Genomic DNA, 18519 nt, shown 5'->3' with positions numbered 1-18519 from the left:
CTGGTTGTTCCCTTGGCTAAGATTACAGCTACTTTTGTAAAAGCTTTCCCTAAGGGAACCCAAATTCCTGTGCAACCCTCTCCTCGGTTTCTCCGTGTAGGAATTGCACTGCTCTTCTTTGTGTCCAGCCGAGAGTACGTCCTCTAAACGAAGAGGTGTGCTTTCGTATTTCTGCTCGTGTGTATGGATTCCTGTCCCTCTCCCCGACGGCAGCGTTGCCGGGGTAGCTCGAGAGGTGACTCATCTTGCTTCTGAATGGCAGCCCGGGGCTTTAAAACGGCTCGAGCGGCCGCAGCTTTAGCTCTGCTCCTCTTCACGTTGCTGCTGTCCGGAGGGAGACCCGGCTGAGACTCCGCGCGCGGAAAGCTGCCGACGCAGCCTCAGGACAGAAATACAAAATACAGGGGGACGCCATGAGAAGCCCGCCCTGTGCTCCCCTCCTGTTTCTGCTCCTCTGCTCGGGAGACTCGGCTGTCATCACTGGGGTGAGAGCGAGCCTCCCACCCAGCTTGTAGGCAGTTCTAGGCAAGAATGGCCGGGCCGACGCTTCTTCCGACGGTTCTGGCGGGCGGTCGCACAGGCGAGCCGGCCCGTCCCGTCTGACTCGGCAGCCCATTTTGGCGGGGAAGTCGGGGATTGCCCCGAAGAGCGGGATCGCGCTGAGGGCAGATCCCGGGGGCAGGTAGAGCAAGTGGGAAGCAATGCGTGCGTGTGCGCGATGAGCTTCTCTCTGAAAAGTGGGGGAGCCACCGGGAGCTTTCCTTGCAGAGGGTTCAAAGGGTTTGTGAACGAACGAGCGATAAATGGGGGGAGGGGGGTATGCGATATGCTCCATGCGTTTGCCTGTCTGCTGTGCGTGCGGTGAGCCTGTCAGTATAGAGGTAGGGCTGTGATTTGCCTGAAAATCGCTGGAAGGATTTCGCTGAGGGAGGAGGGAAGGGCAGGGGCTGCATTTCTTCTTCAGCGAGGGTTGCGTTTTGTGGGTGAGCGCGGGGTAGTGAGTCGGTACGAATTGTCAAGGCTGGTTACAGAGGCGGGGAGATTAGTTCAGAAACCTTGGATAGTTTCGCGGGGGCGGGTGCCTGTTCCTGGGCCTGAAATGAGTCTCTCCTTGAACGCGTGCCTAGGACCAGACTGCCGTGGGCTACACGCGGTTTGTCCCTGAGGCTTTGTAAACAGGTGGAGATTGGAGAGGAGGGGGTGGGGGTGGGCACGTGTCTTAGTTACTGCGGAAACTTCGGGCTCGGTTCTCACCGCGGCGGTTTCCGCGTCGCTAACGGCGGAGAGATCGCACTTGCTGCCAACGGCGACTTTATCTGGTCTGTTTCAAGGACGCTGCCTCTGTGAGACAAAGTTTGGAGCTGGTTGCCTCCCCTCCCCCCGCCCCCATATTAGTCCTATCTCACTTAATTCACTCTATGTGCCTAATTTAGACGCTTAAAAAATAGATTAACTTTAAGGTGTACTATAAAGATTTAGGGTTTTCTCAACTGCTGAGTTGAAGTGTTTTGTACCCACCCTTGAATCAGCAGGAAGCCATGAAATGTGCTGTCCCCAGTGCTGATGCCCCTACTGTACTGGATCGGTTGCCTCAGTTTCAAATTACTGCAGCCACCAGAACCCACCCAAGGTAATGGGTGACAAAGCCTAACAGATTATATATGCCTTGAAGGAGCCCTTGGACAGGGTTTAACCCCAGTACAGGAAAGGAAAGTTAAGGCTGCCTCACTCATGGGGTTGGATGAAGGCAGCATCGTGGGGACATGGCAGAAAAAAAAACTTTGCCAAGGTATGTTCATATGTGCTTCGATGCAGCTGAGGATATGGTCTTAGCAAATGCGAATGCAAGGGAACATAGTTTTATTTATTTCCAAATAGACATTGGAATGGCGTCAAAGTGAATTTGCTTTCCTGCCTTACTGTATTGAAAAATTCCTTTCTAAGATAGAATATTTGGTTTTACTTCCTTTGCTTTCCAGAACCCTTTGTGTACCTAGATTCAATTTTGCAAACTTTCCAAAATTTTGTGCACTTTCCAAAAGGCTTTGTTAAAAGAGTTGGCAGTTCCAAGCTTCCTTGCCAATTCACATTTCATTCTATGCAAAACTGCAAAAGGGAAGCAAAAGTCTGGGCATCATTTTGAAAGACTTTTCACCACCATTAATTCATTGGTGCAAAGAGTCTGGAGATCAGACATATTTTAAGAACTTGTCATATTTCACTGCAATATGAAAGGTAGGCTACAATCTGTTAGCCTCCTAAAAATTTCCCAGCTTTCTCCTTTGCAAAAGATTCTACTATTCCTAACGTTATAAATATTACATAGTTTTTCTAAGCCTATAACTGCTTTAAAGAAGTATTGTGTTCTATATTTTTTATTTTTAAATAGCTTAGGTGTTCACTGTGCACAGAGTTTATCGGTCTCCCACCTCCCCTGCAATATGCGTGTTAGGTGTTAATTCTTAAAGTGAAGCTTGTGGAAGGAAAGAGGGGAGGAGAGGCCAAGTAGATACTAACAGCATGGGGATTTTACATTATAGCAATGCTTCTGATGGCATAGACTACTAGCATAATGTGCAGCATTAATGAAATTAATTCATCCATACACTCTATTCTGTATAGATTCCTCCCATCTTATTCTCTATTATACTGAAGCAATTATGTGTCTTTTCTTTTCGGCTCCTTAGTGCAGGGACTTTGATCTTGTCATGGTTAGAAGCATTTACCGTGTGGGGGGAAGGATGATGGTTGCAGAGAGGAGGACCACAAGGCAAAGGCTATTTGAAAATGTCTGTAATTCCATCTGAAACACATTTGCTAAATTACCACAGTCCAGGTCATGTTCTCCTGTATGAAAAAGATGCAATGGTAGAAGAAAGTTGGCAAGAGGGAATTTTGGACTTGGGTTCAGAATGTCTAAAACTACAGGAAACTAGATATCCCAGGGATATAAATAGAAAAGCAGAAGAAATGTCTATAACTGTCTAGCAGTATTTCTGTTTGTACAGATAACTCTTTGTTTCTGAGGTTTATTTTAATACAGAAATGTTAATCCTGACAAATATGCTTGTGTGGCAAATATCCTGGCAAATATGTGTGTATGCGTGTGTGTGTGTGCATGTGCATGCCTTCAAGTCAGGGTTGATTCCTAGTAACTTCCTGGACAAGTCCCCACAGTTTTCATGGCAAGGTTTTTCAGAAGTGGTTTGCCATCGCCTCCTTCCTATGGCTGAGAGAAAGCGACTGGCCCAAGGTCACCCAGAAGGCTTTGTGCCTAAGGCGGGACTAGAACTCACAGTCTTGCCATTTCTAGCCTGATGCCTTAACCACTACATCAAACTGGCTCTCAGATATGCATTATTCTGCCATAAAATCTGCTGTATACTTATAATATCTGGGGGTATTATATTCCTAAAGTTTATCCAATTAATCTATAACCTAAACAAAAAAAGAAGTTTTTCTGGTATTTTCTGGTAAGATAGTATTTTTAAAAGTGTTAATTCATTGGTTGAAGCCTGCCTCTTTTTTCTTTGCGCTGCCCATCTCAGAAAGGAAGGGCATGTATGTATGTGCATGTGTGTGAGCAGCAATTACTAATTACCTTTGACATTAAATGCACTGCCTATAGCATTCTGAGAGTCTTACAAACTTACAAACTTCAAATATGTTTTTAAAAGACGTCAGATATTCTTGCTTCAGCAAAGGATCGTTACCTTGTCGTGGTGCTGGAGCTTGAGCACCTCAATGATGCCATGAGCTAAACCGTGAAGGGCCACCCAAGACGGGAAGGTCATGACAGAGAGGTCAGACTAAATGCGATCCCTGGGGAAGGTAATGGCAACCCACCCCAGTATTCTTGCCGTGAAAACTAAATGGATCAGTACAACCAGAGATATGTCGGTATACCATTGGAAGGTGAGACCCCCAGGTCGGAAGATGGTCAAAATGCTACTGGGGAGGAACAGAGGATGAGCTCAACTAGCCCCAGACGTGATGACGCAGCTAGCTCAAAGCCGAAAGGACAGCTAGCGGCCGACGGTGCTGGTGGTGAACGGCGAATCCGATGTTCTAAGGATCAACACACCATTGGAACCTGGAATGTAAGATCTATGAGCCAGGGCAAATTGGATGTGGTTATTGGTGAGATGTCAAGATTAAAGATAGACATTCTGGGCGTCAGTGAACTGAAATGGACTGGAATGGGCCACTTCACATCAAATAACCACCAGATCTACTACTGCAGACAAGAGGACCACAGAAGAAATGGAGTAGCCTTCATAATTAATAGTAAAGTGGCTAAAGCAGTGCTTGGATACAACCCAAAAAACGACAGAATGATCTCAATTCGAATTCAGGGCAAGCCATCTAAAATCACAGTGATCCAAATATACGCCCCAACCACAAATGAAGAAGAAGCTGAAGTAGAGCAGTTCTATGAGGATCTGCAGCACCTACTGGACAACACGCCTAAAAGAGATGTTATTTTCATCACAGGAGACTGGAATGCTAAGGTGGGCAGTCAAATGACACCTCGAATTACAGGTAAGTATGGCCTGGGAGAACAAAATGAAGCAGGACACAGGCTGATAGAATTTTGCCAAGACAATTCACTCTGCATAACAAACACTCTCTTCCAACAACCTAAGAGACGGCTTTATACATGGACTTCACCAGATGGACAACATCGAAATCAGATTGATTACATCCTTTGCAGCCAAAGGTGGCGGACATCTGTACAGTCAGTAAAAACAAGGCCTGGAGCTGACTGTAGTTCAGATCACGAACTTCTTCTTGCACAATTTAGGATCAGACTAAAGAGATTAGGGAAGACCCACAGATCAGCTAGATATGAGCTCACTAATATTCCTGAGGAATATGCAGTGGAGGTGAAGAATAGATTTAAGGGACTGGACTTAGTAGATAGGGTCCCGGAAGAACTCTGGACAGAAGTTGGCAGCATTGTTCAGGAGGCAGCAACAAAATACATCCCAAAGAAAGAGAAAACCAAGAAGGCAAAATGGCTGTCTGCTGAGACACTAGAAGTAGCCCAAGAAAGAAGGAAAGCAAAAGGCAACAGTGATAGGGGGAGATATGCCCAATTAAATGCAAAATTCCAGAGGTTAGCCAGAAGAGATAAGGAATTATTTTTAAACAAGCAATGCGCGGAAGTGGAAGAAGACAATAGAATAGGAAGGACAAGAGACCTCTTCCAGAAAATTAGAAACATCGGAGGTAAATTCCAGGCAAAAATGGGTATGATCAAAAACAAAGATGGCAAGGACATAACAGAAGAAGAAGAGATCAAGAAAAGGTGGCAAGAATATACAGAAGACCTGTATAGGAAGGATAACAATATCGGGGATAGCTTTGACGGTATGGTCAGTGAGCTAGAGCCAGACATCCTGAAGAGTGAGGTTGAATGGGCCTTAAGAAGCATTGCTAATGACAAGGCAACAGGAGACGACGGCATCCCAGCTGAACTGTTCAAAATCTTGCAAGATGATGCTGTCAAGGTAATGCATGCTATATGCCAGCAAATTTGGAAAACACAAGAATGGCCATCAGACTGGAAAAAATCAACTTCTGTCCCCATACCAAAAAAGGGAAACACTAAAGAATGTTCAAACTATCGAACAGTGGCACTCATTTCACATGCCAGTAAGGTAATGCTCAAGATCCTGCAAGGTAGACTTCAGCAATTCATGGAGCGAGAATTGCCAGATGTACAAGCTGGGTTTAGAAAAGGCAGAGGAACTAGAGACCAAATTGCCAATATCCGCTGGATAATGGAAAAAGCCAGGGAGTTTCAGAAAAACATCTATTTCTGTTTTATTGACTATTCTAAAGCCTTTGACTGTGTGGACCATAACAAATTGTGGCAAGTTCTTAGTGGTATGGGGATACCAAGTCATCTTGTATGCCTCCTGAAGAATCTGTATAACGACCAAGTAGCAACAGTAAGAACAGACCACGGAACAACAGACTGGTTTAAGATTGGGAAAGGAGTACGGCAGGGCTGTATCCTCTCACCCTACCTATTCAACTTGTACGCAGAACACATCATGCGACAAGCTGGCCTTGAGGAATCCAAGGCTGGAGTTAAAATCTCTGGAAGAAACATTAACAATCTCAGATATGCAGATGATACCACTTTGATGGCTGAAAGCGAAGAGGAACTGAGGAGCCTTATGATGAAGGTGAAAGAAGAAAGTGCAAAAGCTGGTTTGCAGCTAAACCTCAAAAAAACCAAGATTATGGCAACCAGCTTGATTGATAACTGGTAAATAGAGGGAGAAAATGTAGAAGCAGTGAAAGACTTTGTATTCCTAGGTGCGAAGATTACTGCAGATGCTGACTGCAGTCAGGAAATCAGAAGACGCTTAATCCTTGGAAGAAGAGCAATGACAAATCTCGATAAAATAGTTAAGAGCAGAGACATCACACTGACAACAAAGGTCCACATAGTTAAAGCAATGGTGTTCCCCGTAGTAACATATGGCTGCGAGAGCTGGACCATAAGGAAGGCTGAGAGAAGGAAGATCGATGCTTTGGAACTGTGGTGTTGGAGGAAAATTCTGAGAGTGCCTTGGACTGCAAGAAGATCAAACCAGTCCATCCTCCAGGAAATAAAGCCAGACTGCTCACTTGAGGGAATGATATTAAAGGCCAAACTGAAATACTTTGGCCACATAATGAGAAGACAGGACACACTGGAGAAGATGCTGATGCTAGGGAGTGTGGAAGGCAAAAGGAAGAGGGGCCGACCAAGGGCAAGGTGGATGGATGATATTCTAGAGGTGACGGAATCGTCCCTGAGGGAGCTGGGGGTGTTGATGACCGACAGGAAGCTCTGGCGTGGGCTGGTCCATGAAGTCACGAAGAGTCGGAAGCGACTAAACGAATAAACAACAACAGATATTCTTGAGTGACACATTTTAAAACAGATTATAACAGTAGGTGTTATAATCTCCGGTGGCTTACAGAGTGATTTCCCTTCATTTTATCCCCACAACAATCCTATGAGCATGCTGGACTGTGTGAAAGTGCCTGTCCCAAAGTCATACAGTGAGTTTCCATGACTGAGGATAGACTTCCCAGTCCTAGTCCAACATCTTGACCAATACACCATGAGGGAAGCTTGTTAAACACCATCACTGTGAGAAAAAAATTCCATGACACCAAATTCATTAGATTCTGCTGAAGTTTGACATTTGAGGCAAAGCTGGATGATATGGAACACATTTTCATTTATCTGGGAAACATGAGAGAACTCTGGAATTATTCTATTCTGAATGAATGAATGTAGGCTTCATTTCTGATCTCTTACAGAGCCCTGGGACGCTACAATATTCATGACACAAAGGAGTTGGGAGGAGGTCTTTGATCATCTACATAAAATGCCACATAGAGTGGGAAGGGAAGAGGCACTATTGGATTCTGTGACAAGTCTGGGTTCTTATCAAAGTGTTTGAGAAAGCTGACAAATAATTTATGTATTGAAGAGATGAGTTTGTCTCTTATATTTCCTCTACTCTCTTCAACAATCACTTCACTACATTCAAGGAGAGGTATTAGCATTCCTTAAAAAATAGTTTTTCTACACACAATCCAACTCTGTCGGGGAGAGATAGGTGGTGGCGAAATTTGATAAATAAATAAACATAGCTGCTTGAAATTTGGCAAGGATATTCCTCAGCAGAGAGGCTACTGGTCTCACATTCTCTGTCAAGACAACAAAGATACATAGCTTGAAAGCTCCTACACTGTTTCTATGGAAATTAGCCTATCTTGTCCCCTCCTAACATTCTAGCATCCTAGAACATTTAATACCATTTTTCTGAAAAACAAAATAAGTTGCATCATTTGTATTTTGCCCATATTATACCATGGGAAAATAATAATTTTTGCTGTGGCTCAAAGAACTGCATTGAAGTGAGACCACCAATGGCCAGCAGTGATTCAGATCAGATTGTTTCCTTTCAGCAGCTCCTGTGTATGGTCACATGAGATAAATCAGGTAGTTTCTGCACAGACTGCCTGACCCACAACAGACCACTGGATTGTTATTTCCACCAAAAATACAGTGTATCACTTCATGTACTTGCAAAATATTCTAGAAGAGCTAGCTTTATGCTTTACCATGAACTTATGAACATCACAGAATTGAAACATCTATAAACTTAAGATTCTAAAACTTAAAAATGTGATAAGATAAATTAACTGAATTAAAATGTTGACATTAATGACTTGACAAGGAATTTTTGGGGAGGGTGAATTAGAATTTTTTTTCACACTGATATATGAATGAACATAATCTTTTGTCTTAATTTTTAATAAAATACAAAATTGTATTCCTGAATTCTAATATTATTATGTAGATAAATCTGGATATTTTCCCCCTCAAACAACAGCTATTTAGTAGATACGTGCTACATCATCAATTTTGTTGCTGAAATTACATAATAATGCAGTAGAATATAGCATAATTATATTCATAATGAAACCCTCTAAACAGAACATTTGTTTTAATGTACACTAATGTTTCCCTCAGCGCCATTATCAGCTCATAAAGTCATTCTGCTCATTTATTATGCCATTGTAGAAAAATCTTACAGTATTTGGCAATCTTAAAACTTGAAATAAAACAGGGGCCAAAATAAGCTTGGTAATACAACAATGTAGTCCTCTGCAATTCAAAGCATTGCATGTTTGTCATCTGAATATGCTTCTAGATTTCCCTGGAAACATTTTATAAAGTAAGTTAAAAAAACACTTTGTCACTCAAAATGCTGGTGTCATCTTTACTCATATCTCTTTAATTACTTACACTGGTTCTGTATTTTCAATCTGACTTTCATTGCCTATTGTGCCTATATTTCCAACTTCATTAAAACTGTTTAGCTTTGTTCTACTTCTGTACCTCTTACAAAACATACATGTTTCACATAAATCAATTCACTTGATCTTTAAAAATGGGAAGGAAACACTTCATTTTTTTAATGGAAGAATTCAATTCCCAGGAATTTGTTGCTTATCTGAAACAGCCACTGTGCCACTGTGATTTCCATGCCTTGGCAATCTGCTATTTCCTTCTTTCTTTGTTATTCTCCCAATTTCTGCACGGTTGCCATCTTGCCTTATGAGTTCCAGAGAACTTGGGAGTTCGCACATAAGTTGTGACTTCGCCTTGTCATAATGTTGCCTTAATACAGATTTTGGAAATTTATAGCTAGACGCTTAAGCATTTTGCACTCCTTGTTTAAACTTGTTGTGGAAACAAAACATCACTATGCACAGTCACGTGATCAACATTGCACAGATATGGAGAAAGATGACTTGTTCCTGATAATAGTCCTGTGACACTGTCTTTTCAGACACAGTCCACCAAAATGAATTGTTTCTTATACCTTCCTTTTTGAGCAAAATGGTTTCTCAGAAGTCCCTCTGCTGGCAACTGTGAGAGGATGAAGGCAGCTCATCGATATCTGCTCTTTCCACATCTCTTGATTCCTCAAAAGCTTTTTCTGTAACAGTCGAAGGATAACTTTACCTAAAGTGATGAAATGTAAATCTCAATAAGAAATTTAAACATTTGTGGTCACTGATGATGGAGCTGACAGGAAAGGGTTAACCCCACCTATTTCAGGCTGGGAACTTCAATCAAGTGGCCTGTAGACATCTGAAAAACAAAACTGTGATGGTCTGTTCTGGTAGATTTCCCACCCATTCTGCTTTATTCAAAAATAGAGAGAGAAAAATTAATTAAGTAATTAATTAGTATTCCCTCAAGGCATTTGCCTATTTGCCTTTGTGTGCCACATGACAGCAGGAACATCTAGAGACTATATGAATATGCTGAGGAAAGAGAAACCAATCCCCTTGGTATGATGGAAACTTAGATTAATGCTAAAAATACTCTGGAGGTGCAAACCCCAATGCAACAAGTGTTTGCTTTCAGAAGGATTCAACTTTTGGTTTTGAGCTGAAGGAGGAAGCAGTATCTAGAGGCAAATTTTATGTCGCCTTAGATAAAATTAAAGGAAAAAATCAAGGAGTCCAGGGTTCAGAGAACTTTGATCTTTTTATACTCTCCCAATTCTTCAGATTGCTCCAGATTTCATTCTTGCTGGGGGGGGGGGCAAAAAGGAAAAAGAAAAGCTGTTAAGGCTAGAGAATATGGGATCCCTAAAGGCAGAGGAGAGGTGAGCCATTCTCAGAATGGTAGAGACAAAATAACTTTGTGCTCCCCAAACTATTAAGATAACTATAGCATTTAGTGGAAGAACTGATTCAGCATACTGTTCTAATGTAGTAAGAAAAGAAATACCTAATTTCAATAAATGAGAAGGTGTCCTCCAGACAGGTTCCTCCTGTCACTGATTATTCAGGAAGTCAGAAAAGCCTCTCAGGATAGTAGAGACTGTTTGTCATCTGCTGAACATTTGGACAATAGAAAAGGTGCCATGTCAAGAAAAGCTGTTCTCAGTGTCCTTCACATCCCAAAGAAAACTGGGACATGGAGAGACAACTTAGACTTAAAACCTGTGAATAAATCAGGCACCAGAGATTCAGAATGGAGACATAGACAACTATGGTAGAGGCTATTCTCCTAAACAATTTCCAGAAATAAATAGACCTGCCCAAAGCATACCTTCATATTGCAACAGAGCAGAGCACTGCATGTTTCTCAGGTTTGCTTGTGAAATGGAACAGTATCAATTCGTGGCCCTGTCCTGATCAGACTCAGAGGCGGCGAGGCAGATTAAATATAAAAAATACCCTTTATTAAATAACTATTTACAATAAATAAGTCCTTAGAATCAAGAAGAACTGGTTTCCATTAAGACCAACTGGGCAACAACAAGGAAACCGGCAAGATTGCAGGAGGAGACGGCAGCAAGGCAGCGGAGCAGGACTCTCTAATGGAGACCGGAAGGCTAGGAGAAGCTGGAGTGCGAGATGCTACTGAAGCTGAAGTCAAAAGATCTTGAACTGGAACACCACTTGAATTAGACTGGCACCAGAACACTGGGCGGGGCTGACTGGAGCCCCCTGGACACTTCTGGGATCTAAGGACAGGACTGGACTGGACTCAATGACTCGGGCTGAACTGGATACTGGGAACTGAAGACTCAAAGCAAGGCTGAGAACTCAGAACAAGGCTGAACTTGGCTGGAAGCCCTGGACTAGGCTGGATACTCTGAACTAGGAACTCGGAGCAAAGCTCGAAGCAAGGCTGGACTCGGCTGGAAGCCCTGGACTAGGCAGCAATTCGAGTTCACAACTAGATAGGTGTGGAACTCCTCAGCAAGGTCAAACACTCAAAGTGCAGCTAGACTGGACCAAAGATTCGCTGTGAGACTGGAGGTGGAAGGCACACTGAAGCTGCACGGGAGACCTGGAACTAAGCAGCGATCTAGAAACGTTGCAAAGCTTGGGGTGAGACTGTGGACTGGAGGCATGACAAGGCTGGACTGGAGACTCTGGGCATGGCTGGGATCTTGAAACGGGGCAAGAAGCGCGCCTGGAATGCGCACAAAGTGAACGCGGAGATCCGAGGCTGGACGCGAGACTGAGGTTGCTGGGTTCGGCGAGAAGATCCTCGGCAGCAGAAGCAGGATTCAAGTCCTCTTTGGTGGAGAACGCTTGCACTGATTCCTCTTAGGTAACAGATGGTGTCTTCGACACTGGTAAGGACTCTTCTGCGAACACTGCAGGCTTGTAGGATTGGTTGTCTCCAGCAGCTTGTTCTTCACACGTCTGCCTTTTATGCCGATCCTTCGTGCACCTGTTCCCTTCTGCAGCCAGTCGAGCTGCCTTCTCCTTCGTGTACTTTTCTGCCCACCATTTGCACGCGCTGATTGGAAGATTCAAATCCTCCTCCGAATCTTGGCCAATCAACACCTTTGACTCTTCCCACACTGCTGACTCATCTCTAGGTTTTGCTTTCCCGGTTTCAGCCTGGTAAGTTTCTATTTCCTCCTCTGACTCAGAAGGAGTTTCGATTTCTGAGTCAGAGGCAGGCTGGATTCTCACAGGCCCTTCCCTCCAGACTTACCTCTGCTCTAAGACTCTTCACAAAGATACTGGCAGTTCTGGTGAGGCATCCGAAAACTCAAGGAGTAGAGATATATGCTTATCTGGACAACTTACTAGTTAGAATCTGTTCTATGGATAGAATTGTCAGGGGCAGTGATCAGATTATTCAGTGTCTACATGAACATGGGTTTGTGATAGATTCAGGAAAAGAGTTATTTGTCTTTTTCAAGACATATATTCCATTTGGGAAACTTGATAGACACTCCGCAGGAAAAGATTTTCCTGTCACAAAAACACAGACTGAAGATCCAGACTGCAATTCAGGAAGTGTTGATATCCAGGAAGAAATCCCCCATGGCCCTGGAGAAGTTGTAGGTTATGATAATTGCAAGTTAGGACTCTATTCCTTGGACACATTTCATGCAAGGCCACTACAGTGGTTTCTTCTGCTGTTACAAGAACATATTGTATTAAAATATGTTTACTTCTGGAGGTTCCAGACACTATGATCAGTTTGTTTCGGTGGTGATTGGTGACCACCAATCATAAGAGGAGCTTGCAGGGCCAAATCACCACATATGCCAGTTTCTCAGACTGGAAACGATTTTCAGAGTGACTCAGCTCCTGAGCTTTGGTCCCAAGAGGAACTGAGTCATAGAATCATAGGGTTGGAAGGGTCCTTGGAGGTCTTCTAGTCCACCCAGTGCAGGAATCCTCATACCATTCTGGACAAATGGTTGTCCAGTCTTTATCAGTCCTTATCAGTCTTTTGGACATGAGAACACTCTGTCTGGCATTAAAAGTTTTCATTTCTTAGAGTGATTGGGAATCCATTTTTACCCACACAGACAATATCCCCATGAAAGCTTAGCTGAACAGTCACAAATGGGACAAGATCAAAAGACTGCAAAAGAAAGTGTATGAGGTAGTCCTCGAGTTACAACAGTAATTGGGACCAGAATTTCCATCACTAAGCAATATGGTTGTAAAGTGTGACATCATGTGACCACATCACTTAGCAACAGCAATCCTGGCAATCCCCATTGCCATTGTTAACCGAATCCCACCGGTCATTAGGCGAGGACCCACCCCAATCCAATCTCCTTCTAGCTTTGTTTCCTCCAGCTCTGAGCCTTATTAAGGTAAGGGACTGCCTCCTCTTCAGCTCCCCCCACCTGCCTATCTCCCCCCATCTCTGCTCTTTTGGCCACCTTACACTCTGCTGCCTCTGCCAACCTTTCTGCCTGTGCTCCACTCACCCTGCTGGCCCTGCCATCCTCCAGTTGGCCTTCTCCATCTTCCCTCCACTGCTGACGAGCATACCCAGCCTGGCCCTATGTGAGGCAGCTGCTGGCCACGCCCGGCCTTCTAAAACCTCATGAGAAGGCCCTGCCGGCTGTTCTCCAAATCATACTTTCCATTCTTGTGATGCTTCTGAAAGCCTTCAGAAAGCTTCTGAGGCCTTCCCAAGCATTGGGAGAATGGCACATACAATTGGGAGAATGGCAGGCGTGGCCTTCTCACAAGGTTTTAGAAGGCCTCAGAAATCTTCTGAAGCATTGTGAGAATGGCATGCGCTATTTGGAGAATTTGTTTGTTTGTTTTTCAAATTTCTATTACCACCCATCTCTCCCCAAGGGGGGGACTCTTGAATGGTACACACTATTTGGGAATGGCATTGAGCAGTGTCAGGAAGAAGGCTTGGTGTGCTCAGCAACACACCAGGCTGGGTGTGCCTCATCAGCAGCAGGAAGATGATGGCAAAGGTTAGCTGGGCATGGCAGAGCCTGTGGAGTACAGGGCAGTGGGGGTAGCTGGAGCTTTGCACTGTGGCACTGGGGTGGCTGACCACAGCATGGGGTTGGTGGCATCTGCCTGAGACTGCTGAAGGCCCTGAGCATCTAGTTCAGCACCAGTGCCACTGCTGCCACCAAGGAGATGGGGGGAGATAGGCAGGTAGGGGGAGTTGAAGTGCCCCTGCAGTCATGAGCAGGTGGGCTGACAAGCACCCGAATTTTGATTATGTGACCATGGGGGCACTGCAATGGCTGTAACTTTGGGGCCAGGCAAAAGTACCATTCGTTCAGTGCTGCCATAACTTCAAATGGTCACTGGATGAATGGTTGTAACTCAAGGGCTACCTGTTACTGCTTATTTCTCTGGGTAAGGAGATATCTAGCCTCTCTGTTGGCAGACTATATGAAAAGGACACAGAATGTTTTGGTAGTCTGGCTAAATTATCAGACCTTCTTGCAGACAAAATAATCCTTGCACTAAGAAGTTTTTCAAAAAGATAGGGCAGTTCCCATAGTCAACCCTTGTGTAATGACAGAGAACAGAAATGCCTCAGACAGTGTCCCCACCCCCACCCCATCACATGAAGATAAAAGAGGGAGGAGAGGAAGCACATTCAGACTTGAAAAATTCTGTTACTATAGCTATTCTAATAAAAGTAGCTTTAGGTCCACATGGTGTCTGTTTCTTAGTTTGGTCTACCTTATGGAGCTCACAGGTAAGCTGGGGGCTATCTCTTTTAGGGGAAACCTGTGCATTTTCCACTTAGGGTAGTCTTTGTCTAATTTTTACCTTAGGGAGTAGGTCTGGAATAAGTTAGATGTACATATTTATTTGAAATATATGCCTAGAGAATGCAAGGCAGATTTTTTGTCTCAAAGTGGAGAATCCTGGGAAGTGAATTTATAGGTCCTCCATCAATAGGTGGGTCAGAGCATGTATCATCCTGGTACATTCTTCCTGTGACAAGCAGGTACCAGTGGAGACTGTGGCTCGCTCTGTTAGAGGAGCAGCAGCTTCTACAGCGTTACCAGTAGGGTTCCTCTAGAAGAAGTTTGCAGAGCAGTGCCTGGTCTGAAGTGATTACCTTCATTAAAAATTGCAGCGGCAATGTGAGTTAACTCAAATGATTTAAATAGTTGCTTGCTCAGATTTATGTCTCTGATTTTGTCTTTATGTAAGCAACATCTCTGTAAAATACAACTTTTTAGATATATGAGGAAATTGTTGGAACAGCCTGAGATAGTTTTAGTAATATTTTGTATCTAATGCTATGTATCTGTGTATTACATTTAAGGCTTGTGACAGAGATCTGCAGTGTGGTGGAGGGATGTGCTGTGCTGTTAGTCTCTGGATTCAGAGCCTTCGAATTTGTACACCGCTGGGCATCTTTGGAGAAGACTGTCATCCTTTCAGTCATAAAGTTAGTGTGTTATATAATATTCTGGTGCTTGTATGATGTTAAAACTGACAGCATAGAACAAAATATTAATAGATATATTAGTTGTAAATCAAACGGCATAAAATAATATTCTCACTGCAAAAGTTAAGGAAGTTTTCTATCTATCATTGTTCATAATGTACAATGTTCTTATAAAAGATCTAAGGCAAAGTAACCTTTTGCATTATAGAACATGATCAGCATTTTATTATATAATTTTACTTGTTCCTTTCTTTTTTAAGGAACTTTACAGTGACTTTTGGAGCAATTAGTCTTTTGAATAGGCAAACGATTAAGATAATTAAGCCTCTCATGTTCTTCTAGACAGAGAAGACAGATTACTTAAAAAATCACATTTTTTTGAATCTGGGGCAGGCAACATGGTGCCTTTCAGATGGATTGAATCTGAGCTCTGATAAGCCCCAGTCAGCATGACAACATGGAAGACGTCCTCCAAAACATCTGGAAGGAATCAGGTTGCCTATTCCTAACATTGTGGTACTTCTTTTAAATTGAGTGCTTTCATTTTTATTGTGCTCTTAATTACCACCTTTCTGAGATAAATTATCTGTGATTAAAGTTCCTCTTCTAATACTAAAAATAAACAGTAGAATAGAATATCTTTATTAGGGTCTGACCAGCCTTTACAATAGAAGAAAAATAGTTTAATCCAACAATTCATTATCAGGAAGAAAGAAAACAATAAACTGTGAAACAATATATCTAATTAAAAGTTTTGCACAATTGTATTTTTATCAAGTTATACAATTGCACAGAACTTTTAATTAGATGTATTGTTTCACTGTTTTATTGTTTTCTTTCTTCCTGATAATGAATTGTTGGATTAAACTATTTTTCTTCTATTGTAAAGGCTGGTCAGAGACCCTAATAAAGATATTCTATTCTGTTCTGTGCAGTATTATCCAAAAAAAAATTTACACAGAATGTGACTGTGAGAAGATGTTAAACAAATATTTTTATTTTTATTTTGAAAACTTCCTTTAACTTCAAAGTTGAATCCAGACTGTTAATTGCAATTAACCCCCATTGAAATAAGTGGGAACAAAATCATAAATAAGTTGTAGCATAAATTTCAGTGGGACTCAAATCAACTAACTCAGTCTGGAAACCAGATCAAATCTCCTGTTAACTTAAGCTTTTGAAATGTTAATTTGGTATCAGACTTCTCAAACCTGGCATCTTCTGGATGTGTTGGAATTGCACCCCCAGAATTTACATCCTTAGGGCAGAAGATTGGGAAAGGCACCATTATATCATGAATATATCTATTAGCTGATGAATTTAAAAGTATGTATGCATTCCTATTCAGTGCTTGTGATGCAGACAGAATAATTTCTTGTATGTATTTACTGCTTCACACCTCTTCATTAATCATGCATATTTACTACCACCTGTTTTCCAGTATGTCCATGTCTCTTCTTTAAAGAGACGGAGATAACAGTACAATATGTATAACTAACAGATGTATCTTGGGCTATGCACTAAAGATACTTCTTTCACAACTGAGAAACCAATCTATAATATATGATTGGATGAAGCTATTGAAATGCTTCATCTAAACAAATTGCCACATGGGAGCTAGCATATACGTGAAACTTTGAACTGTTTCTTCAGAGCTGATACTTTCATAATTTAGCAGTGGTCACTTTACTACTGATGCACTCAGTAGGCATTATGCTGTGGAAATAGTTAACAACAACGTGAGAAAATAATGCACCACAAAGAAGATAGAATAACTGGTTTGGCATCTCTATGAAACAGCTTGAAGTGTGGAAAGTATGTTAATGGGCACTGAATCCACAGATTGCTTTAGTTTTCTTGTTCCTCTTGCTTTAACTCTAAACATTTCTTTCCAGATTCCATTTTGGGGAAGGAGAATGCATCACAGCTGTCCCTGCGCACCTAACTTGATTTGTGTCCGGATTTCTCCAAGCAAATACAAATGTTTACCAGAGTTCAAAAATGTTAACATCTATTTTTAGCAGAAGCATGGTTGAAGGATTGTGTGTCATTACTTACTTAATGAATGAAGACCCCTATTTGCTATTGTGATGACATTGTTTACCAGAGGAAATTTAGAATATACATTACTTTCTAACCTTATTATCAAGATATTACACTTAACAGTAGACAAAGTGTTTTCCATAGAGAAATACAGTTTCTTTATATTTTTATCGGCACAAATAAGGATGGGCTGAGGTAGGCGTGTATAACAGGAGATATGCTATTTGGAATACAGCCCATCATCTATGTTTGGCAGACCAAGGGAGACCCAATTCATTTTGCTGCCTACAAAAATAGGTACTATCGGCAATATCATAAAAATTCGGCCACAAGTGGAGCACACCTATAGAAAAGGCATATTATCGTCAAATTCTTTCCACTAAAATGCCCAAATCAGTCATCCAGTAGCCAGTATCACCAAATCAGTTTGCTTAAATTGGAGGATTTTCCTTAATCTGCCAAGCTGAATTAACAAAACTATCTTACTGATTACAGAAAGAAAATTAAAAAGCAAAGAAATCTCCTCTTCCAACTCCTGGTGGTTCTGTACTAGCAAGTTGGAAAGGAAAACAAGTGTTTTTCTATTAGAAGGTCTGGCCTTTAAAGAAGAAAATAACATGAAATTCCCTCTGATTGATATCAGTGGAAATGAATTAATTTATATCAGCTCCAGGACTAGAATGGATATGTTGCTAGTCAGGGGTGTATGAATTGTGTATATATGTATTTATGTTGCTGCACTTTGGATGTGAAGCTGGAATGCCCATCTCCTAATTCAGAATGTCAGTGTGTATAGGCATGAGCCTGACAGGATTCTGAAGTGATTATAAAATCGTATAACGAGAATGAGAAAAAGAATTGAGTTTCATCTAGCATAAATATGGCAACTTGTTTGAAATCCAGTTTCCTGTTATATTTTTTAAACATAAAATCTGAAGCATCTGACTTCAAATGTAAATATACTGATATGCAAAAACTTCTGTATCAGAATAATGAAATTAAAATATTTTATTTATTTAAGTCTGTATTATTATTTTTGCATACAATTTTTGTCCTGTGAAAGTTGTTACCTACCAACATTAAGTTCAGGAAACATTCTAAAAATATCTATGTACTAAGGTAAATCACAATTAAATTTACCCCAAGAAAATATTTAGTATAAATATGGCCTATTAAATTTTATATGGTTTTCCCAAATATATGCCCAAATTCAAAAATTC

General features: G+C 41.9%; 1 protein-coding gene across 1 annotated transcript; it reads left to right on the top strand.

The window, feature by feature from the left end:
* Positions 1–413: 413 nt before the first annotated feature.
* PROK2 (prokineticin 2) lies at positions 414–17277 on the top strand. The gene is made up of 3 exons (XM_063296420.1): positions 414–485; positions 15131–15256; positions 17152–17277. The coding sequence occupies exons 1-3, from the start codon at positions 414–416 to the stop codon at positions 17275–17277; spliced, it is 324 nt and encodes a 107-aa protein (XP_063152490.1).
* The last annotated feature ends 1242 nt before the right edge of the window (positions 17278–18519 follow it).

Source organism: Candoia aspera, chromosome 2, assembly GCF_035149785.1.
Source record: "Candoia aspera isolate rCanAsp1 chromosome 2, rCanAsp1.hap2, whole genome shotgun sequence".
NCBI lineage: Eukaryota > Metazoa > Chordata > Lepidosauria > Squamata > Boidae > Candoia > Candoia aspera.
The sequence above is the reverse complement of the archived record's forward strand: the minus strand, read 5'-3'. Positions and strand labels throughout refer to the sequence as shown.

What these genes read in the sequence shown, in the direction of transcription:
- PROK2 (XM_063296420.1), top strand. Translation starts at nt 414, where the DNA reads ATGAGAAGCCCGCCCTGTGCTCCCCTCCTGTTTCTGCTCCTCTGCTCG. An exon ending in ACTCGGCTGTCATCACTGGG is followed by an intron (nt 486 to 15,130) that starts GTGAGAGCGAGC and finishes ATTACATTTAAG; the next exon opens with GCTTGTGACAGAGATCTGCA. An exon ending in GTCATCCTTTCAGTCATAAA is followed by an intron (nt 15,257 to 17,151) that starts GTTAGTGTGTTA and finishes ATTTCTTTCCAG; the next exon opens with ATTCCATTTTGGGGAAGGAG.